Source organism: Lethenteron reissneri, chromosome 23 (assembly GCF_015708825.2).
Source record: "Lethenteron reissneri isolate LAM-NWPU_2019-01 chromosome 23, ASM1570882v1, whole genome shotgun sequence".
NCBI classification, from domain to species: Eukaryota; Metazoa; Chordata; class Hyperoartia; order Petromyzontiformes; family Petromyzontidae; genus Lethenteron; species Lethenteron reissneri.
In genome coordinates, this window is record NC_083801.1 from 1,326,247 (window position 1) to 1,350,326 (window position 24,080).

A 24,080-nucleotide genomic window follows, 5' to 3' on the forward strand; every position below is an offset into this window, starting at 1 on the left:
TTTTGGAAAAACCTTCGATTGTTTTTTCGGAGAAATAGCTTTGGCGAAAACGTGGGTAATTGTTATAAATTTGTATTTTATTGCTTGTTTTATGCAATCTCAATGGACTTTATTATCTACGATCGAATATTATATCTCTGTGACAAGTTATAGTTCCATCTTTCATCTCTCCCTCAGTGTGACCACATTTTGCTGTTTTTTAAGGCTCTCATTGCTTGACATCTCAATTCGATGGAGCTTTTATTTTTGTTTTGTGATCTCTTAATTTTTTCTTCTCATTCGTACAGAGTTTGGTGTATTCACGCTTTAGTTTTAGCGTCTGTATCTACTTCCTCAGCAAGTCTTGTGGGTTTTGAGATAATTTGTCCTCTGCTGGTGAACCTTCCCCCTCCGTCACCGTGCTAGTTTATTGCATTGTCCGTGCAGCACACAGTAAGTTGAGGGGCTGGGGATTATGGATGAGGGGAGAAAAGTGTAATGTCCTCGTCATTGTCCAGAGTGGGTCAAGTTTCTAGCCCGCAATACGGGCGGCGCGCAAGCTTCGGAATTTAAACCATTCTCTGCTGAAAACGTTGGAGTGGATATGCAGACGGGATGAATGAGTGATTTAAAAGTTTATGAAATATTTTATTTAAGCCATAAACCAGGAATTGTGACCACTTTGCTCATTTTAACAATTATATACCATCTGAGGTAGAAACAGTGTATTGTGGGGCGGGGGGGAGGCAGCTGATTACAGCATCACGAACTGCCCATGGAAACAGCTGGAGGGGTTGCTGCCACATGAACACATGGTACAGATTAAACAACCCATTACTCCGGGCCCCAGCGTAAACACACAAAGAGTAAAAAAAGCAGCCTTTAAAGGAAGGAAACCTCACAAATGCGTTTTATGGTGCAAATCGTACCTTCATGAAAGTTAAATCCCATTGAAAACTATTACCAAATGGCTGCGCAGACAGCTGTGCCCATCGCCGGTGACAAACGGCATTGCCGAGGTGACCTCGGGATTCACTGCGGAGTAGCCGCACGCATCTGGTCCGCCGGAGTGGCGTTGAGATTGAATGCTCTACGTGCTGTACACGATACCAGCTAACGTGAACGCTTTCGCATGCGTGTTTTAACAACAACAAAAGCCGTTGTCTCATTGCAAAAATAACTGCATCCCGATTTTCGTCGAGTTTGTTTCTGCGCTCTTGCAGACTTACAACTTTTTTCTGAAAATTCCATTTAAAAAAAACGGTCCCACCAAAATTCAAACGGCGGTTTCTGGCCCTCTTTTAAAATCTGTGGGGGATGGGTTGAGCCCTGCTCTGCAGAACATGGTGCAACCAGCCGGCACTTGGCTGCCGAGGAACAGCCAGGCCGTCCCTGCTGATATCGGCACGCCTGCTGCGACAACCGGACAGGCCCGACGATTGGTGTCTGCTCCACCCTGGCCCGCTACTGCATGCTAAGCCACACCAACGTCGGGCTACTTGAAAACAATGATGACAAATGAAAAGTTTTCGTAAAAGTAATGATGCTGCTGCTTCAACTAAATGATGATCCATCAACTGGCAATTCCACAAACCCACAATCCAAATTCTGCGTTGATCCACCAAACCTTATCACACATGGTACTGCTTTAAGGCATCTGTGAAAAGAGCTTCGTAGCTCATCGGATTCCCCCAGGATTAATTGCGATTCTCAATCTGAAGGCTGACTTGACCTAGGGCACGCTCAGGACCGCTTGGTTCAAAGATCACTCGCCAATCATGTTAACAGTGTCCAGGGCTCATAGCACAGCAATCTAACCACTGTGCCGCCACTCTCCTCCCACACTTTGCACGCAAAAATCACAGGCAATGGCTTTGTAAAGGGCTCTCTAAATTTGTATTGCTCAATGTGAAGGATGGAGATTAAGGCAGCGTTAAAGACAACCTCAAATTAGCACGATTGGCTACGTACGGCACGAGAGACGTTCAACGTACATCCACAAATCGCACAAATCTGCATTCAATGGGTGATAGAGCTCTCAATGCCTTGCCCCAGACTGTTTGGGATGCTCCGTCAGTCGAAGTTTTTAGGGATGCTCTGAGATCCATCTATGTAGGGTTTGCCGCAGAGTTTGAGTGTAAAGGGTTGTTAATGGGATTCTGTTGTAAAGCGCTGTGAGGCATTGTGTGAACGGCACCATATAAAACTGAGACAGCCTGCTGGATCAACAGAAATGCCTGTATTGTTTGTGAGAGCGTTGACAGGCCAAGGATGCTTACGTTTTCAATCTACTGCCCTTTTTCAATGCACTCTTGGATGAAGGCCTGTCGATGCAATGTCAGTTGTTCTTTGTCCATACTTGACCTTGCTGGTCAGCGCGGTCTACTGAAAGCGGGGATGTTTTGGTTCTTGTGTTAGTCACCAGTGACGTTAGCCGTGACCGGGACTCAAACTCGGATTGGCAGGTTCATGAGGCAGTGCTGCTGTTCCCCCCCCCCCCCGACACCACCTCCACCGCTCAGTGACCTACGTTCATAGTCCTGGAGGTTGTGGGTTAACCAGGAAAAGACATTACGGAAAGTGGGTTCCTGAATCTGTCTGTGTGCACGTTCGACTACAGTATTGTCCCCTGCATGCATGGGTTTTATCTGCGATTCCTCCCACGTGCAAAGCACTCTTAGAAGCAAGGCGTCTCTCCCCTTCTGAATCATCATCACCATTTTATTCATCCCAAATCCGTGATCTTCATCATTTTAATCATTATTAACTCTTTCCTATTCTGATGATGTACATGTGCATTTGAATCATTATTATCATCACATGTACATCATCAGTTTTTCTTCCGATTCAGCTCTGATGATGTACACGCACATCATCGGAACGGAATCTGGAGTAAAAGGCCATGCGGGAGGGCGTGTGGCACAGTTTGGCGCCAGCTATCATAGATTGCGGTCGTGTCGCTACAGTGCTGACCACGTGTGCGTTCCAAGATTGAGCAGTTAATGGGACCTGCCTTGCAACTTGCAGACGTCTCACAATCGGAAAGGTATAATAGCAACAACAAAAGCATTACAATCATGATCGATGTCATCAATATCATCATATCGTCCTCATATTCCTTTTCATATTGGCAGTTACATCGCCATTGTACGCGTGAGCCTCGATTCCAGAATTTGGTGGAAAGTTGAGGGAACCTAAACATTTCTGTACAAAAGTTGAGAAATGGTCGCACCAAACGTATTATTTATTAATCTGATTGATTACCCCGGAAAGCCTCACTGAGTCTCAAGACTCTCTGTGAAGAGGTTCCTGCAAATTGTATTTGCGCGTTAGAGAGCAATGCTGCTGCTGTGTATCATCCCAATTAAGTAATTTGCAGGCAATATTTCAGTGTGGAGATGTTTGGCAAATACCGGTGACGTATTGTATTTGTGTTTTTTTTTATTTTAGCTATGGGAGAAACCTAGGGAACCCGGAGTAAGCCCATGCAAAGGAGGGGACAACATCTCATGTTATATAGAGTTATATAGCAGCGCCTTATTCCAAGGCGCTTTACAACAACTGTAAAATTGTGCCTAACATTTTAGTGGTTGAGATAATAAAGAGTGGAGTTTTTATTAAAAGTGGTGGTGTAGTTATGGTGACAGGACAGGTGCGAGTGATAAAGCATGGATTGGGGTAGGGGTCGTGATAGGTGTAGGCCTGGTCATAGCTGCTGGGCAGGGAGAATCAGTAGTAGGATGGGCTCTGGAGAAGAGATGGGGGTTCTTTTAAAGAAGGAACAGAAGCAGTTAGAGAAGAGGGTTGTTTTATGTGCATACAAACATCACACAGAAAGACGTTGAATTTACAATGTTATAAACATTTGTAGCACTTGCAGATGCATGTGTGGAATGAGCCTCTCGGCACTCCGCGAAAACAAGCCACGGCTGCGAGATGTTACCTACTTCGCCTGGTATACCGGAGGTTGTGCGTTCGATCCCGACCCTGATGCTTGTATGTTTGGAGTTTGCATGTTACCCCTGTGGTCGCTTTGACTTTTCTCCGAGTCCTCTGGTTTTTCTCTCCACATTTAGAAACATGCGTTTCGAGTATTTGGCTGCTATACATTTCCACGTGATAAGCCACTTCGTTGAGCTATAATTGGTGGCCAGGTCGCTTCTGAAAAAGAGCCACATAGCTCAGTGGGCCTTACCCAGTAAAATAAAAACATGGTAAGTCACATCTGCCAATCGTGAATTGGATCATTGCGCGTATTTGCCAGAAATTTTCCGCACATGGGCTGAATCCTTCCTCAGTTGTTGTCCTCTGTAACCCCGACAACCTGGGGGTCGTTGCACAAATGTTCCGTGAGCAGTGGCGGACTGCACTGATCTACAGGAAATAGTGCCACGTTATTTGTATGGCCCTTCGGTGAATGTTTATCTTTCAACACATGACCTCATTACTGAATGATCCTTTTTGAACCAATCAAAATCTTTACAACAAATGCCTCTCAACTGTCATTTATAACAACCCAAGGCACTTATCAGTGGAGGTGTGAACATTTCCAGAGAGCGTTGCATTGTATTTTTGGTTGTCACAATGGGTGACTGCTGCTATTGGCTTTGTACGCTAACCCTCCATTTGAGTGGCGATGTGGAAGAGGGCTCAGCTCACAATTAGAAGATTTTGAGTTCAACTCGGCCCATCAACCATCTGGGCTTAGTTGAAAATGAGTACCACTAAGTGGAAAGGAAACCATTTTCCTCTGAAAACAATGGCCCCTACCTTGGGAATGTATCTGCACAAATTGCTGCCTTAAATATTTGAACATTGACTTACTCTTTGGTTCTTTCGGTAAAGTCACGTAGGTATAAAATAAAATAAAATGACTTCACCGAAAAAAACAAAAAGTATGTATTCCTGCAGTCACGAAAGCTTCAAATCAAGATTGACTTTCATATTTTCTTTGATTTACTGTAACCTCTGCTGCGGAGAACTGTTAAGTGGCGTTACTGTCTCGTTGATATTGGCAGCCTTGTGAATGCAATATTTAAATGAACCACCTGTGTGTGTGTGATCGCTAGTAACACACGTGATCGCTTGTCGTTTTCTAGGGCACCGTTGGACTAAAAGGTTTACCTGGCCACCCCGGGGAGGAAGGGCCCACTGTGAGTAAATGCTCATGAGCTCGCCTTTAAAACAATCAACTTTTCTCTGTTATAATGTTCCTTTTATTTCAACCATCACCAATATATAAATATACACTGGCCCGACTCCACGGGACACCAGGGTGGGCCCTGCACAAGCGCACGTCCCCTAGGCCCAGACAAAACATACGTATTCTTTGTTGTGGTTTACGTTGTGTTCACGTTTCCTACGTTGCGTGTTAGGTGACATGCCCAACAATTGACATGGCCTCGTGAGAGTGCATCATTTCAGCAGCGTTGTTGGTTCAATGTAAAGCGAGCTGTGGGCTCATTTTGACATTCAGTGTTCCACCAGCTTGATTGACTCAATTCTGTAAACTGCCAAATGCTTTAGGTAAGGGTCCCCTGTCTAAGATATGGGTCCTAGTTCGACACGAAATTATAAAATGCATAACAACAGTAATTTGCGTTGTCGTGGAGAATTAATCCATTACCCACGACTGCTCGATACTTTATAAGTCATGCAAGGGGATTGACCCGCCGTGAGGTGATTATACAGAGTGTGTGAAGACGTCTTTCTTGTTTCCCTCTGGCAGGGAGAGAGAGGCCAAGTCGGCTTGAATGGAACCCAGGGCTTCCAGGGCTGCCAAGGTGTCAGGGGTCAAAAGGTAGAGGAGGACCGGGTGGACTTTCCCTCACGCCGATGCCCTCGGTTTGTTTTGTGCCGAAAAATGTGTGTGGCCTGTATGGAGGACTTTTCTGGGCACAGGCCCGGCACCCATTGAGAATGTACGTATGTATTTTGAACTTCTTTCGCACCGTACGTAGCCAACCGTGCTAATCGGAGGTGCGGGGGAAGGACAACAGACTAAACACAAAAGCAGTTCAATCTAGATTATTTAAAAATGTATAGCTCCAGTGGCTTCCTAATATCAGAAGGAAGAACGTTCCAGACGACCGCTGAAGCGCATCTGAAAGCGCGCGATGCAATGATCATCTTTTTTCTATGGCTAGCCAAAAGCCGCTGCTGCGAAGATGATGGTTTATGCTCCTTGACGACATTAGCAAGGTATTGTGGTTCATTTGTGGCAAGCACTGTGTGCGTGTGTAATGAGATAGTGACATCTACTGGTTGGTAAAGGGAAGCAGGGGACAGGCACCATTATAAACATTATCCAATCCCCAAAGGGGAAAATATCTAGGCCAAAGGTGAAGGGCAGGGCCGGCCTAGAAACTCCGAGAACCGGCTAGAAAGTTCAACGAGAGGACGTGGCCGGAGGCGGAGCCTAGCCGTGCCTGCGGCAATATAAGCAGAGGCGGAGGAGGACTCGGGGTCGGTGTGTGAAGTATTGGGTTCGGACTGCGTCGCTGCTCGCCGTCATCTCTCTCCGTCATTCGGCCAAGCGGCAGATCTCCGGCAGAGCTCCACCGCCCACCCCGGCATGCCGTCAGCCAGCGGCGAGACCGGGAGCGGACGGGCAGAACCCGTCGTGTGATCGACTGTGTGTGTAGTCTGTAGAACGTAATATCTAAGTGTGTACTTGGAGAGGAAGCCGATAACGTTGGCCTGTGCCGTGCCACACGTGGAATAAAGAAGAGTACCCTCTACACAACGTGTCATGGAAGTCGCTCATTACACGTGTAATGAGTGCATTAAGCATTGCCCTCACAGTCATAAACTGCCCGTGCCACAGAAATATAAAACCCGAGACGGGGCTCGGCACCTTTCTCCACCGGAGCCATGGCACGGCACTGCTATGTGACACCGGCTTGCCGTGCGTTGAGATTAGTTTCAGCGATAATTACAGTCTGAGTGGCGATGGGGAGGTTGTGTTATGGTAACAATCGTGTTCGTATGTATTCACAAGCTTTATGTTTCGTGCGGTGTCCTGCCGTTGCTATGCTGACGCGGGGGGTGAGGTTATGTTTCGAAATGTTACATCTTGCAGAAATGTGCAACCGTGAAGCATAATTGGTGCCCTTGATAATCGGTCCATGGCAATGCCTGTGGGGAAAAGTAAAATAATGCCCTCTTGTTTCTTTTTCAGGGTTCACCGGGGACATCAGGACAGTTGGTAAGGATCACCATCAATAACAGTGTTGATGGCGAAAACCCATCATGTTCTCATGAGTATATTCTTGGAGTCATTGAACAGTATTTTTAAGTGGGAAGAAGCGATACGTCAATCATTCGTGTCCTCCCTGTCATCTTAAAGCGTATTTTTCAAATAAAACTCGTTGTACCTATCCATAATACATTTTTTTTTGGGTTAGATGTAACCCCAAACAAACTATTATGGATGATATTGGTCGTGAAAGCCTTCGTTGTACCTATTACATTTTAAATGCAGGATATGAATATGTTATTGTCACCATATCAGAAATTCTACAGATTCTTAACAACCGTTTCATAACGTTGCCACTGCCTGCTCCCTCAACGAAGTGACTTTCAATGTAATTTAAAAAAATAATTTCACGTCAAAAACGTGAATTGCTGGGGGAAAAGAAATGCCCGTCTCACGTTAAAGATGTTTGCACAGATACTGTGATACCGAGCGCTGGTACACAGCATCTGCTGGAAATACAAATGCCACTTTTTAAATCATGTGACCATATACTCTTCATTATAAGACGCTCCGGATGGTAAGCCGCATCACAACGTTTGTTGTCATTTTGAATAGAATAATATTCCAGAAAATGCGACAGAAATCCTGGGAAAGTCGGAAAGGAGGATATAAAATACGAAGTCATACAAATATAGATTGGGTGCTGGGAAGAAAGAGTCTGGAGAATGTTATGTTTTAACTACCTCTGTGGAGGAAATAAAGTTATTAAAGTCTGATCCACAAAGACTAAGATACCCCAGGCTGTTGGGGCAAGTGCTGTTAGCGAGCCCCTATGAAGGCCGGAACGGCACATGAGAGGGTGGGTGGCCAGAATCATGCCCGGCTGAATTTGTCTCCCAAGTGGCAGTGTTTTTACACATCGCACTAGGTACTCAATTAAGGCTGAGTCGACCTAAGGGAGGCCCAGGACCGGTTCAGATAATCGTCACTGGTGATGGCTTTGAGCAGGAATCGAACTCTGGTCGCTGGGTTTGTAGTGCAGCGCGCTATCCGCTACACTAATTCCACTCCCCACCAAGGCTGGTCTCACACACACACACACCGGGTTTTAGACGCACCTCCAATTTTTTTTTTTAAATACGGGAAATAGATGCATCTTATAATGCGGAGAATATGGTACCGTACAGTATTGTAGAGAATGTTTAGTGGCCTCCTCACAGAAGAGAATAGTAAACTACAGGAAATGGCATATACGTACTGTATATCGTTTTGAATGTAATTGCAAGTAATGTTATGGAATTAATCATGGGCAAGTTAACAACAATGGATTAAACAAGCAAGTTGGCTTTCCCAAAAGTATAATAGCCACGCTCTTTATCTACAAATATAAACGATCTCACTTGTATGCAAGAGGCTTTGTGAAAGGAGAACGTCCACCTCACCGCTTTGTTTTGTTTTACAGGGAACATCGGGTGAGCATGCGTTGGATGGGATTAATGGCCAAGACGTAAGTCCGAGCAGCACACCACGTGCACCGTTACAGGTGTTTCTTGAACGTGCTCGAGCTGTAGTTAACGAAGGTGCAACAATATTATCTTGTGGCGATGAAGAAAAATGTAAAAATGTATGCAAGAATAGACTTTACCCTTTCTGGCAATAATACGGGAGGTGTTAAGATATTCAAACACCAAATAAGACACCTATTGCAAGGCATCAAATTTGCATTAACAGCACATACTTGTGGCAAAAACTTGCAAACAGACATGCTCTGATATATGCTTTGTCTTTGAAGTTGATTGGCCTATACCAGAGAGAGCATTTTTTTAATTGCCTTGTCTCACCAGTGTCAGACCAGAGAATGTCAAAAGGTGAACCATACAAAGGCAGTGCGAGCAGTTATATCTATGGGACATTTTTGCCAGAATGAAAATTATGAAAAAATAATCGGCTTTACCCTTTCTGGAAATAGCCACACATACCAATGGCAAAACAAGCAAACAAAAAAGGATACCAGCAAAAAGGTCCCGTAGATATTATTTTATAGCTGCGTTTCCCAGGCTGTTTAATGGGAGTCTTGACATTTTTCTCGAAGCCAGGATAAAATAATCATGCACATTCATGTGTTTCATCACAATGTCCAACGGGGGTTTATCCTTGGAAGTATTATTTATTTGTAATGAGTGCGCGACTACCTGATATGGCACGGATGAGGAACATGGATAGTAACAGAATATAAATATCGGCTTAATAGCAATTCATTATCACATCTTTTGCTCTGACTGGATTTCCTTTTAAGAGTGTTACAGCGACCCTCGACTACATACAAACATCTTCTTGGTTCTTTCGGTAAAGTCACGTAGAAGGGAAGCAATAAAATAATAAAAATAAAACATAATAAAATAAAATAAAAAATAATTCTCACGACGTTTCGGCCACAACGCAAGCAGCCGTCCTTCACCTGAGGACGGCTGCTTGCGTTGTGGCCGAAACGTCGTGAGAATTATTTTATTTTATTATGTTTTATTTTTATTATTTTATTGCTTCCCTTCTACGTGACTTTACCGAAAGAACCAAGAAGATGGATCCCTGCAGTCACGAAAGCTTTAAATCGAAAAAATACATACAAACATAGCTCATGCATTAATGCCTTAGACCTGCATTTACAATCCAAGGCAGGAGCATCCTTGTGAAATCACTGGATTAGAACACTCAGGCGCGATGTTGTATGATGCCAACAGAGCGCACCTTGCCATGATCCTAACATTTCAAAAGAAACTTCTTCTCACCCAGAGACTCACAGCTAAGTTACGTAGTTAACATAGTCGCTCTTTATTTATGGCTCTGTCATTCGTCACTGTGGTGGCCCCCCCTCCTGCCTATGCATAACGAGACCTCCACGTTGCACCTTTTCAGGGGGAGCGAGGGTTCCCTGGAGTTCCTGGAATCAAAGGCAGTATGGGAGGAGCGGTAAGACAATGCTGCCATCTCATTTCCACGACATCGAGATTACCCTACACGTTATTGAATGGTTCGTTTTTTATCATTGAATAGATTTTGCCAGTCAGTAAATGTGGCAATGTCGTCTCCGCTTCCCTATCCCCACCGCAGGGTTCACAAGGACCTACAGGGGATGATGGAGTGCGGGGTCACCCGGGATTCCGAGGAGATGCCGTGAGGAAAACACTGCCTACAGACTCAACACTGCCCATAGACACACACTGCCCATAGACTAACACTGCCCATAGACTCACATTGCACATAGACTCACATTACCCATAGACTCAACACTGCTTATAGACTCAAAACTGCCTGTAGACTCAACACCGTCCATATACTCAACACTGCCCATAGACTCAATACTGCCTATAGACTCAACACAGCCCATAGACTCAACACTGCCCATGGATGCAACACTGTCCATAGACTCAAAACTAACCTGTACATGAAGCAGTCCCCCTCCTTAACCTCCTTCCATACCTCTCTTTAAGCGTCACCTCTTCTCCATCACCCATTCCCTTCCTCTTCCCTGCCCTCGCCCCTCCACTCCATCCCATCCCTCCCTTATAGCCCTTTCATAACCCCACGTGCCCTCTGTTACGGTTACTCATTCCTAGGCCCTTGCACTGGCCTTGTCATAAAAATCACTAGATTTTTGTTTTCGCTTTTATACTTTGTTATTAAGCGCTATGAGTTAAGGGTGCTCTATAAATATTAAATTGGAAGATGAGATAAGCATGAGCAAGTTACAGAATCACAGATGTGAAAAATAAAGTTGACGTTTGTCCCTGACCGTCACTTTGCTGAGAGCCCCCAGGTTCTGCAGTGCACCCTGAGCACTGCAAGGTGCGCTGTCACTCGGGAGCGGCGGTGGCGGGAATGTTTATTTTTCCCTCCGGGATTTTGGTGTCCGTAGGGTGAGCCTGGAGTGGCGAACAATAAGCAAGGTCCAAACGGTGAGATCGGATACCCGGGACCTCAGGTAAGAACATTTATTTTTATTAGAGTTAATTTACGATAATGGTACCTGTTCACCTCTTGGCATTTTACTCAAGATAAGTGACTTGCATCTCATCTCATGGGCAGCTGTCCCTGTGGGCACAAGGTGACTTAGCACCTGGCCTGGGGCATCAGTTTGCCAGCAGCGGGAAGGCGATCATTGCTCTGCATGATCCTAACTGAGTAATGTGCGGTGTAATTTTCAAAGTTTGGACCTTGGCCCTGGCACACGATGGCCTACTCTTTCCAATGACGTTACAGGATTTTTTACGTCCGCCGTAGAGCAGACGGCACATATTTTACGGTTAAGCCGCACCAAAGTAGTGACCAGGGCAGCCTGCCGGATTTCAACCACGAACAGCAAGTGGGTGAGTGCGCCACCGCTGGGCCGTGTCGGCGCCCCATCCGATGTTTCTTACATTGAGCTGCACTGTGAATGCATGCGCAGGGTGATATTGGCAAGAATGGATCAGATGGACAACCCGGTGATGCTGCATCAGTGGTGAGTGACACGTCTTCATGCCACAACACTGTCCATGTATAATTGTTTTTTGTATAACTTTCAATTTCAAACATGTCACCAGAGTTGTCTAACCCCCAAATCTTCCGAAGTGGTTTATGCAGTCCATCAAAAACATCCTCTTAATTATGATATTTCTTGAACTCTTTCTCACAAGCTCCTGAACCCACAATATCCTATATTATCTTCAACATCTCACCTCCAATGTAACACCTCTGCAATGGCTACAAACATTTTAAAGGAAGATGCAAAGCATAAACCAAATAGCTACCAAAGTTGCTTGCTGCAGCTTGCTCTCTCTGTATACCAATTTAGTTATTGCGGGGTTAGTTTTGGCCCTTTGCGGCTATACACGGAAGTATCACTCGAGAAGCTTCTCCGGTGATAATTGCCAATGTGATGGGTTAAAATGTATTTAGGATTGGCGTTGTGGAATATACACTTTGTGTGCAGACAATTTCTAAACATGAATATGCTATTTATAGTCAAGAAGTTTACCACATTAAATATATTTCACGTAATATGTTATAATAAAATGTCAATGTTTTATTCAGGGTCTAAAAGGAATGCGGGGTCCACCAGGAGAAAAGGTAAAGCGAGTATTCGTTACCATTCACATGCTGATATTAAGATATTATTATTCTGTGGACATTCGCTGATGTCAGGAGCTTAAACGTTGTACAGTCACCCAGCGTGGTTGGGGTTGCGTTCACCTCCGTACCCTCGCCCGTGCTCGTGTTGCGTCGTTGTCGTGCGTCTTGGGACCATTTTTCTACGCGAACGTGGGTTTGCGATATTCACCGTTTTTAAGATTCAGCTTGCACGAATGCTGCAGTATAAAATAATTACCATTCACTTATCTATTCATATCAGAGTTTTTATAGTGCGCTTTAATTACGACGATTAAATTACACGACTGACCCCTGACCTTTGCGTGGGAGATGCGTTACATCTCGACACCGGTTGCAGAGTGAATGTCTCAAGGGGGTCTCGCTACCCCTTCCCCACTCCCCCTGCCTTCACGAACTCACTGACCAGTGTGGTGAAGTATGATCATTTTAATTCGCAAATTGTAATGGTCACTTTCACAGACAGCGAGAATGATTCAGAGGTGTAAGGCAGCCAATACTGTTTTAAAATGTGTACGTTACCAGGTAAGGCCCACTGAGCTTCAGAGCTTTTTTCCAGAAGCGACCTGGACACAAATGACAGCTCAACCTATTGGGTCATGTGGAATTTATAGCAGCCAAATACTCTAAACACATGTTTATAAATGCGGAGGGAAAAATCCGGAGGACCCGGAGAAAAATGCACGCGCCCTGTATACAAGGCAAGGTAGTTAACATCTTGCCACTGGTGCCAACATTTGCCCAAGCTCTATGGCCCTATATTGGGTTGTGTGGCCAACTCCTGTGACTATTTATGATCAAACAGGCCCCACGACTGAAAGGACCGAGAAGGCCTTGATCCAACAGTGGATTGTCACAAACGTTGGAAATTAATATTTAAATAATTAAATCGCTGCATTTCCCGCAATAATATTTCAACGAGCGTGCCATCTTTTCAGAAACCCACACGTAGACTTCGCAATGAATTTCTGTGCGCTGCAGGGTGAGCGTGGGGATCAGGGAGGAGCAGGCTTGCCGGGCATGAGGGGAACTGTCGGCATGCAGGTAATGCCACTGCTCCTGTGCAATGCACCATCCTTTCTTGTAGCATGCAGCTTCTACCCGGGAACAACTACTCCCTGGACTCGTGTATACTCCAGCACCCATGCACTTACCCTTTACATGATGTTATATTCTTGCCTATGGCAATATAACCAGGAGCCAAATGCCAATGTCAAGGTCTGCTAGCCACGAGAGGGCTTCAGGAGAGAGCCAATTAGTAAGATTTATCGCGTAAACAAAACTTGCCAATTAGTTACTAGTTCAGCAAACCGATGTGTTGGAGAGTAAACCTACAACATTTACAATCAAATTATAATGAATTGACTGTCAGGTGGTGGTGGGTTAAGAACACATTTATATTTAAGCGATCGAACCCATTAAAAACCGTGATTATAAATAAAATTGGTCGTCAAAGCCTACGTGTTAAACAGAGTTTGTGTAAGTTTGCTGTTCTTCAACGGAGGACTTTTGCTATTCCTCAATGGAGGCATAGAAAAAAACGACACGACCTTTCTCTTGAAGCACTCTCGTGGTAAGCATGCATATGTTACATAGGTTAATATCGCATTATCTTGGTATCTTCTTGAGCAAACAGCAGATGAACCATCCAATAAAACAAAAATCTTCAAACAAAAATCTTCTCGTAGCTGGACTCGAATAAGCCATAATTAGGGGTTGGACCTTAATTGGGGGTTAGACAACATGATAGGTTAGTCAGAATTAGTGGTTAGACAGAATTTGGGGTGAGACAGGATTGGGGGTTAGACAGAATTAGGAGTTAGATAGAATTAGGAGTTAGACAGAACTTGGGGTTCGACAAAAAGGCTGTCTGGGAGGGGAAAACACTGAAAAGACACACAAAACCCTGCAATTGGTAGGATGGACCAGCATGCCACATGGTCGTCTGGTGATGGTGATGTGCTGTTTTTGGGAAATTATTCTGAATGCATATGTGTTATATATATGTATTTGTTCAGCTAATGAAAACAAATATTGAAGGTTAATATTAAAACAAATGACAGCGCAACTCCATCCACATCAGCGATGTAGACAAATGCAATTGGTTAGCTTGCACCCTTGGGTGTGTGAATAATCAAAACGCGATGAATTGAAGACAGAGTTGAGAAGGGTTATCCTGGGACTATGGGACACGGTTGGCATCGGTGAGGTGAGAGGCGGGGGGGGGGGGAATTCTCAATAGTGGGCTGCCTTTTCTATCACAGAGTTAAGAGTTGATTGCAATGATGGAGGTTTGGGATAGCACCTTGTTTTGAAAGTCAGGCATTTAGCTTAGGAGCAGTGTTCTCAGTGACAGCTCAGCTCTGGCTCGGCCTCCCAACGCTCAGCCTCAGCTCAGGCTTGAGACGCTCGGTGGTTTCAAAGTTGCACGAGCGAGCGGCCCGGCCATTGCCTGGCTCAGCCTCCTGGGAATCCTGAGCGCGGCTGGGACCTTGCCCTGAGCTGGCTCGAGTTAAGCGCCACGGTGGTTCTGAGCCATGGCTCATTTGAGCCAAAACCTAGCCTGAGCCGAGCCGTGGCTAAGAATATATAAAGGGCTGTCTCCATCTCTTTTCCACTCGACACCGCTGTGGCGTCTCTCTCACTCTCTATGTACTGTGAAAGAGGGCCATTGCCCAGAATGTCACCTTCGTATTTACTTTTCCTTTTAAGGTCACAGTGTTGTTGTTGATGAATGTGAGGGGTTTGTTTTGTTAATTGTGCTTGTGCATCACCGTCAATGCAGCAGCAGCATCACCGAATGATTTGTTTTATTCATTGTAAAGAAGCTTCAAATCTATGCGTGACAGCTCAGGACATAGCCTCGGTTGTGTATCTAAGATATAAGCACTGCACTTTTTGTGGTGAGTTTAGTAGTGATAAAAGTTTACATTTATGTGTAGTAGTGGAATTCAGTGACACGTTTCCATTGCAATGGTGTCAAGTCTATCGGCAAAACACACAGACTGCTCGAAAAATCAGGGACCAGCTGAGTTTGAAACGAGATATATCGAGAGTGAAACTTGCTCCTTGAACGTGAAAAATTCTTAGAAGCATTATTCTTAGTTAACTGGATGAACACTGCATTTGCACCGGGGATGGTCGCAAAACTGTGAATTAAACTCAAAGCTCGTATTAACAAGGGAGGCGACGTCAAAAATGTGAAGGGCAGCCAACAATCCAAGTGAGTATTTCATGTGTAAAATTGTCTTCTCTTTGCAGGGAGCCCAGGGTAATTCTGGACCTCCTGGCAAGAGAGGGGATCCCGGATTCCGTGGTCCCAATGTGCGTATCGCCGCTACGCACATCGCCAATCATCCCAGACACATGCGCAGTCTCACACGGCTCTCGGCGGACGTGTTAGGTTAATAACTCGCAACACCCATACGAGGCATTGAAGAACAGTTATGTACTTGTTACTGTGATGTGTGATTATAGTTATTCATGTAAATATGTGTTTATATTAGATTGAGTGATATGTTTACATTGTGAAATAATGGCAAAAAAATATCGAAGTCGGTGTCGTGGTTATTCTTGCTGTGTTTTTCTTCTACCGTAGCCGGGTGGCATTAAGTTTAGACATTTTTGACAATTGCTTTGTGGACACGAAAGGCAAATGAGCAATGCCTGGAAGCCCAATGTGCCAGTAAGAATGCTATTCTGTGACGCCCGCCTCGTGAGCTGTATCGCAGTCACAGTATGTAGCGTTTTCGCAACATCGACTATATCAAATGCATATACAGGTGTTAGTTATATTTTATAATGTAAATGTTATTGCAGATGTTGGGATTGATTAACTGACATTTCTATTGCTAAGGCGCACGTTCGCAAGTGACTTATGTGCACGTGTCCGTGTCGTGTCAATGCAAGGGTGTTCCTGGGGTGCCTGGAGTCGGTGGAGATCCCGGAAAACCAGGCCCAAGAGGCTTGAAGGTGAGAAGTGTACCCACTGTCACCCACGGTAACACGAGCTACAACCCAAACGCACTTTTATTTTACTAAATGTGCAATAGTTAATATTTGAATGCAATGAAATTGCAATTTAAGTAGTGATTGTTGTAGTGTTTGTGGTATCTGAATTATGCATATGCACATTCAACTTTTTAAATTCATGTCTAGGCTGCCCGGGCCTGTACTGACAACTTTTTTGTTGCGTACATGGCAGAAGAACTGAAATAATAATCTCGCCATATTTTTTTTCATACTTAAATTTGTTTCATGCACACTTATTTTACAACTTATAAAACCCCCACTAAGAATAAACAATCTTGTGTGTTTCATGAACTTCCTTTGTCCCAGTCAGCAACTGCAAACAAATGATGATGCAAACAAATACAACACGATAATATATGTACATAAGTACATTGAACTTCTTTCGTGCCAATCATAGCCAAGCTGGAAGATGTTTTCAAACAAGACGCAAAAATGTGTAGACAGCCTTGTGTGTCTTTCACAGCGCACAGCCAATGCAAAATAACGATCAGCATTTCCTGAAGTGCATTTAAAATATTTGGGTGATTGCCATAAGCAGCTTTTAGCTGGGTCAGCTTGCCCTGTGTCTTACTACTCTGTCCTGGTCCTGCAGCGCATCCATTCTGCAAGCCACATGCAAATGATGATGATTGTGGTAATTACCTGTGAAACGTCATGGTACTCGAATTTGTGAATGTTGTGGGTTTACTCTCCACCACACCGGTGTACTGAACTAGTAACAAATTGGCATGTTTTGTTTACGTGACAAGACTTACTAATTGGCTGTGTCGGGTGGTGACAGGTTTAACGACACATTTATATCTACGCGACCTAACCCAAAAAAAAAGATATAGATAATATTGTTCGCGAAAGCCTATGTATTCAACTGAAAGAAGTAAAATTTCGATATTTCCCTTCTACGTGACTTTACCGAAAGAACCAAGAATATGAAAGAAGTTAGTTTCCCTATCGTTAAGATCTGAATCGGAAGTTTATTTCCCATGGAGGTAATTTTCAATGGCGACTCGGCCGGCCAAACGACAGGAATAGGAATAGGCGACAAAGCCCTTTGCCATTGCAGCCCAAACGTTTTGGAACGACCGTTGTTTCCAAAAAAAATTCTGAAGCAGCAGACGAGTCCTGGATACAACCGCTTTTGCAAATGTGATGTGTGACTTTGATCCGTATATCGATAGTTGAATTTTGATGTGCTATTTTATTGAGGGACTGTGTGTCGTTGTCTTGGCGTGGTCTGAGACTGCTGTTGTTTTGCTGCCTTGCCCAAGATTGCATTTGGTCTTGAAAAATCGCCAGGAATTTATGTACTTGTGCAATGTGTACTCCTATGCTTTATTTATTTGTATTTAGATGTAGTGCCTTAGCTTTCCTTTACTTTCCACTCCTATCGTGTTTTTGTATTGTTTGTTGTTGTAACTTTCTGACCTGCTCCTACTGGACATTTGTGAAAATAGAGCTTTGTTGCTCATCGGATTCTTTCAGTCTAAATAATTATTAACATTCTGATTCATACTCTTTGGTTCTTTCGGTAAAGTCACGTAGAAAATAATAATAGATCACGACGTTTCGAGGCACAAGGAGATACAGAGACACACAGAGATACAGAGACACACGGAGATACAGAGACACACGGAGATACAGAGACACACGGAGATACAGACACTGAGATACAGAGATACAAGGAGATAAAGAGACAGACGGAGATACAGAGACACAAGGAGAGACAGAGACACTGAGATACAGAGATACAAGGAGATAAAGAGACACACGGAGATACAGAGACGCTGAGATACAGAGACACACGGAGATACAGAGATACAAGGAGATACAGAGACAGTGGGTCAGAGTCACGTTTCCCCAAACCCAATTAAGCGGTATTTTCGAACCTGTGTGCAACTAATTGAACGTTCCACGTGTTATTTATCAAGTTGCATGTTCAAAAAATTGCCATGCACTTACACTGCACATATGCTTTGATAATTATTTACAGTTTTTCAGTTTGTTATAATGCTAAAAACTGTAAAATAACATCTCTTTACGGATGTTTACATCAACTTGGTTCTACACATCTGGCAGTGGGTTTTATTGGCCTTGCAAGACATGGTCCTGCCAATTTTTAAAAATGTGAAACCATTGCTGCTGAATTCCTAAAGCAGCCCATTCCAAAGGGAAAACTCCCTTCCATACATTGTGAGTGTTTCAACATAACATAAGAATGACTCGTTTTATATTTCATGGCCCTTTAAGCCGTGGCGGCATCTTGGACCGCAGATATGAATGTATTATCTCCTGTAATGGTGTGTTTGTCACAATGAATAACTATCTTCTTGGTTCATTCGGTAAAGTCACGTAGACGGGAAATAATAAAATAATAATAAAACACTGAGACAGACCTGTTCTTCACCTGAGGACGGCTGCTTGCGTTGTAGCCGAAACGTCGCGAGAATTGTATTTTATTATGTTTTATTTTTGTTATTTTATTATTTCCCTTCTACGTGACTTTACCGAAAGAACAAAGAAGATGAATCCCTGCAGTCACGAAAGCTTTAAATCGACAAATGAATAACTAACTGTATGCCACAGCTGTCATACATTAGCTATATTTCAGCGACTTGTCTTCGACTGTATGAGTAAAGACAATAAATAACGCGCCCAATGATTATTGCTGAGAAATTGGATGTAGCCTCGCCGTAATGTTTACATTTCACTGTAATGTTTTTTTTAGATGTGGAGTGGAACCTGTTTCAGATTGATTTTTACACACACAGGCCTCATCAACAACAGTTGCTTTGTGAGCACTGATGAGTAGATAAACTGAAGTTCACAACGCCCCCACAGTCTGCAACAGCTCATAAATTCTGCAAGGGCGGAAATCCGCAAGTTCTTCAGAATGTTAAGACTTTCGCATTGCGGCAATTAAAAAAATACTGTATATATTTTCATCGCAGTGTCTCGCAACACCGGCATACACAAGGAGATACAGAGACACAAGGAGAGACAGAGACACAATGAGATCCAGAGACACAAGGAGAGACAGAGACACTATGAGATACAGAGACACACGGAGATACAGAGACACAAGGAGAGACACAGACAGACGGAGATCCAGAGACACTATGAGATACAGAGACACAAGGAGATACAGAGACACAAGGCAAAGATATAAGTACTCATTAAAGGCCGAGTCGACCTAGGGGAGCCCTAGGACCGGTTCAGATATTTTCCACCAATATTAGCTGTGACCGGGAACCGAACTCAAGTCCCCAGTACGTTAACCACTATGCCACCGCTCCCCATGTTGTACGGCATGTACACTAAACACGGGGAATAGCTTTAAAAGTTGTCCTGCAGATCTAGATGCCCCTTGTTCTTCATGTTCTGCAGATCTAGATCCCCCTTGTTCTTCATGTTCTGCAGATCTAGATCCCCCTTGTTCTTCATGTTCTGCAGATGGAGATGCTGCTGGTTCTTCACGTTCTGCACATGTAGATGCTAATTCTCGTTGGTGCTCGTGTTTCCTCTCTATTCTTTTGAAACACTTAGCAAGAGATGTCTGCACAGTTGCTCTCTTCTTTTCTCCATAAATGAACTTGTATCGTTTAAAAAAAATCCCAACAGTCGAACTATTTATCCCAAAAGCTCGCGCAATGTTTATCATTTTCTCACCTCTGTCACATATCTTTATGTCTACTTAGTTTCCATCGTAATACTGCGCCTCTTCTTACTACCACCCTTAACACTTTCACCACCCTTAAGCATGATGGGGGTTGATCATGTTCGTGAAAAGCAGAGAGAACGTCATAGTGAACCGCACAGCGACAACACAATAACATAAAATGGCGGCAGCCCAGGTAGAAATGCTGGCAATGCTCGGTAATGACATCGAACAACCACCGCCATCTATTGCGCGACAGTTAAACGTACGACTCTCAGTCCAAACAGGCAACTGGACATACAGACAGGTTTGTTCGTATCTCTGAAAGTTCGTAAGTCGAGTGCTTGTAAGTAGAGGAGTCCCTATATTGTATATGGTTCTTCGACACACACATTCACACGTATGGCACGTACTGTATATCGACACGCACATAACCCAGTGACCTGTGTTCGTTTGCCATGGCTAACATCAGTGTGAGTGATAGCCAAACCCGTGCTGTCATTGAGTAACTTCCTTCGCTCGCCCGCAGTGACTGGTGCTGGAGAAGTGTGGTCATACCCTTCTGATGTAATTCCTCGCATGTGCCGAAAAATGTGAAAAAGCGTCAAATACGCAAATCTGTATGAATCCGGCCAGGAGTCCTGGAATCCCTGAAACAAAATCAAGTCTCCCTCGATGGTCCAGCTTCTCGGCTTGTTATATAATAATTCTTCACCATACTCGCTCGCTCGGCTCCATCTCCTCTTGGATGGGGAGGCCAGGAGAGTGGCGGTGTGGGGACCCAGCATCGCAGTGATTTACCGCTAAGCACAATAAGTTTTTGTAATACAGTAGAACCTCGGAGATCGAACGCACCAGAACTCGAACAAATCGGTGTTCGAACGATATTTCCCAACATTTTTTGCCCTGGAAACCGAACGAAATTCGGAGGTCGAACAGGCAATCGCGACTTGAAAGAACCTGTACGGCTGAGACGCGTATGGCCAGAATGCATGACGCTTGCCCAGACTAAGGGAACTCCCCTTCCAAACAATAACACCACCACCACCTCCTCCTCACCACCTTCCACTCAAGCCATCAACTCTCCTTACTACAGGTAAAGTGAAGTTCAATGTTAATTAATTTCATTTATTCCATATAGTTATTCATTTATTCCATTTATTTATTGTGTTGCTTGTTTTTTTTGTATGATTTTATGCATGTAATTACTGTAAACTTTGTGTAAAAATGCTTTATAATGAGATATTTCTTGTGTCTGGAACCAATTAATGTCATTTACATTAATTTTTATGAGAAAAATGTATTCGGTGTTCGAACAAATCGGTGTTCGAATTGCCTTCTGGAACGAATTAAGTTCGATCTCCGGGGTACCACTGTAGCTGGGAAATTTTGAAATAACTAGAGTGCAAGCCCGTCCTACAGACGGGATTATCTTCCCCATCAGCTCAGTCCCCGACTTTCAACTTTTCTCCCCTTACTGTTTTTTCCACCATCGGCACCATCATGCCTCTGTTGACGACTCTCAACACTCACCAAACACTGTTCACCGAATGGGACTGTGACCAGATACGAGATACTCACCATCTAATGAGGGTCAGGGGGATGTTCTGGCGCCACGGTGGCGAGATGTTAACTGCAGGAGGTCGTAGGTTTGATCCCGATCCTAAACGCCTGTATATTTGGAGTTTGCATGTCTCTCTCCCTGTGGTCGCGTGGATTTTTCTCCAGGCCCCAGGTTTGTCCCTCCACTTTAGAATGCACATTCGTATTGAGGATTTGCCTGCTATAAATTTCCACGTGATAAGCCACTTGATTGAGCTATCATATGTGGCCAGGTCGCTACTGATAAAAAGAGCTATATAGCTCAGTGGGTCTTAGCTGGTAAAATAAAAAAAAATAGTTTAGTTAAGAATGTGTAAATATAACTTGGCTAGGCAAGAGGGACATCTGGTGGTGCAGGGCCCCATGCCAGAGCGCCGCTAGCATCAAGCCGTGCTCTTCGCTTGGCCGGTATTACCACATCAAGTCGACGCTGTTCCTGTTTAGACGTACGTAGTCACCTCAGTCAATAAACAGGACCCTGCGGGGTGGGATGGTAGGAACGAATAACCAAAGAATATCAACATAATGTATTATGACACTTGTTTAGCCAGGAAAGCCCCACTGAGTCGAAAGGTTTTTGTAGGGTAACCAAAGAATATAAACATAATGTATTATTACACTTGTTTAGCCAGGAAAGCCCCACTGAGTCGAAAGGTTTTTGTAGGGTCCTGCCAAGTGTTTGCAGTAGGGGGCGATGTTGCTACACCTAATCGGACGATACGAAGGGAGAGTTTGAGGCCTAGTTCTAGGCTTTAGGCCTAGCTGTAGGCTTTAGGCCGCTGTGAGTTAATTTTTAATTTAAATGTTTTAATTATACATGTAAAAGCTTTAAATGTAAATGTTTCTATTAAAAAACACCAGGGAATGTAACATTGTTAAACATTAACTCCCTTTCACACACGCGGGGGTACGATACGAAGGGAGAGTTTGAGGCCTAGTTCTAGGCTTTAGGCCTAGCTGTAGACTTTAGGGCGCTGTGAGTTAATGTTTAATTTAAATGTTTTAATTATGAATGTTTAATTTAAATGTTTTAGTTATTAATGTAAAAGCTTTAAATGTAAATGTTTCTATTTAAAAACATGAGGGAATGTAACATTGTTAAACATTAACTCCCTTTCACACACGGGGGGGTACGATACGAAGGGAGAGTTTGAGGCCTAGTTCTAGGCTTTAGGCGTAGCTGTAGGCTTTTGGCCGCTGTGAGTGAATTTGTTATTGAAATGTTTTAATTAAAAGCTATCTCAGGGAATTATAAGGGAATGTTACACTTGTTTAGCCAGGAAGGCCGCTGTGAGTGAATTTGTAATTTAAATGTTTTAATTAAAAGCTATCTCAGGGAATTATAAGGGAATGTTACACTTGTTTAGCCAGGAAAGTGTCACTGAGTCTAAAGGTTTTTGTAGGGTCATGCCAAGTGTTTGCAGTAGGGTGCGATGTTGCTACACGGACGGACGGACGGACGATATAATCTATTGTAGGCTGGTCCACTTCATTCCTACCAGTAATACGTTTTCCCTCTTGAGCATTTCGAGGCTCGCACTCACGTGTTTATAATAACACATACGACAGCATTTAGAAAAATGTATACACGAAATTTTTGTTTTTTTAAACGTTTATTAAGCATATTGTACAGGAATGATGTTGAAACGGGAAACTAAAGTAACACAAATCCAAGTTTGTAAAAGGTTTGTGATGCATACAGTACATGTTGAATTGTGTGCATTGCAGTTTTTGCTTTCATTGGCAAGGGTTTGCATGCTGTTTAACAAAGTCTGTACCATTTCTGGCATCGTGTTCTCCCCTCGTGACATTTGGGATATTGTAACCATGACGTAAAGAGCTCCAGATGTTCGGCCCTGTGTCTATTCTTGAAATCTCTAATTCAAAACACAATAACCAAGATGAGCAAGAAAATAATTAAAAACGAAATTTCATTGAAAACCTGCACATCTGCAATTCAATAAACAAGTGGTGATCAGCAGCTGCCTCGTATCTGGTGCGGCTCAGTTTGCGCAGGAGTGAGGTCAGGATCGGAAAATGTTGCGAGTTCCAGTAATTATTCACGTTAGACCAAACCCATCATTCCCTTGGGACCGGTGGAATAAGGGCCCAGCTGGTCAGGACCACTTAGGGAAAAGTCAACAGCGGACATCAAGTAAAGACACTGGCCACATGCACGTACGGAATTCATATTCCTGGCTCGCTTGAAAAAGCTTGGAGAACTTTGTTGAGTATTTACCGTGGATACATTAATAACAGAAGTGAATGTTTTACCACGCTTCGCAACAGAGACCATTTGTATTACAGTATCACGTACTTGCCGTGCACACAGGTGAATAAACTCCCAGCACGTCCAACGAAACGTCGGACACTGTGCCGAAAAACATGCAGTACGAACCGAGAATACATCGGAGAACTCTGCCAACGCAACCACAGTGGTCATGTTTTGCCAACTGGACAGCTGTAAAAAAA

At 43.8% G+C, this 24,080-nt stretch overlaps 1 protein-coding gene across 3 annotated transcripts in view; it reads left to right on the plus strand.

Moving 5' to 3' along the window:
- LOC133345821 (collagen alpha-3(VI) chain-like) overlaps positions 1-24,080 on the plus strand; it is a 98,249-nt gene that overhangs the window by 40,438 nt on the left and 33,731 nt on the right. For all 3 annotated transcript variants that reach the window (XM_061556832.1, XM_061556833.1, XM_061556834.1), the window contains exons 12-23: positions 5,079-5,132; positions 5,708-5,779; positions 7,160-7,186; positions 8,640-8,684; positions 10,091-10,144; positions 10,286-10,348; positions 11,091-11,156; positions 11,622-11,675; positions 12,248-12,283; positions 13,304-13,366; positions 15,584-15,646; positions 16,232-16,294. In XM_061556832.1, the coding sequence (XP_061412816.1) occupies positions 5,079-5,132; positions 5,708-5,779; positions 7,160-7,186; positions 8,640-8,684; positions 10,091-10,144; positions 10,286-10,348; positions 11,091-11,156; positions 11,622-11,675; positions 12,248-12,283; positions 13,304-13,366; positions 15,584-15,646; positions 16,232-16,294 (660 nt within the window). The remainder of the gene's footprint in view (positions 1-5,078; positions 5,133-5,707; positions 5,780-7,159; positions 7,187-8,639; positions 8,685-10,090; positions 10,145-10,285; positions 10,349-11,090; positions 11,157-11,621; positions 11,676-12,247; positions 12,284-13,303; positions 13,367-15,583; positions 15,647-16,231; positions 16,295-24,080) is intronic.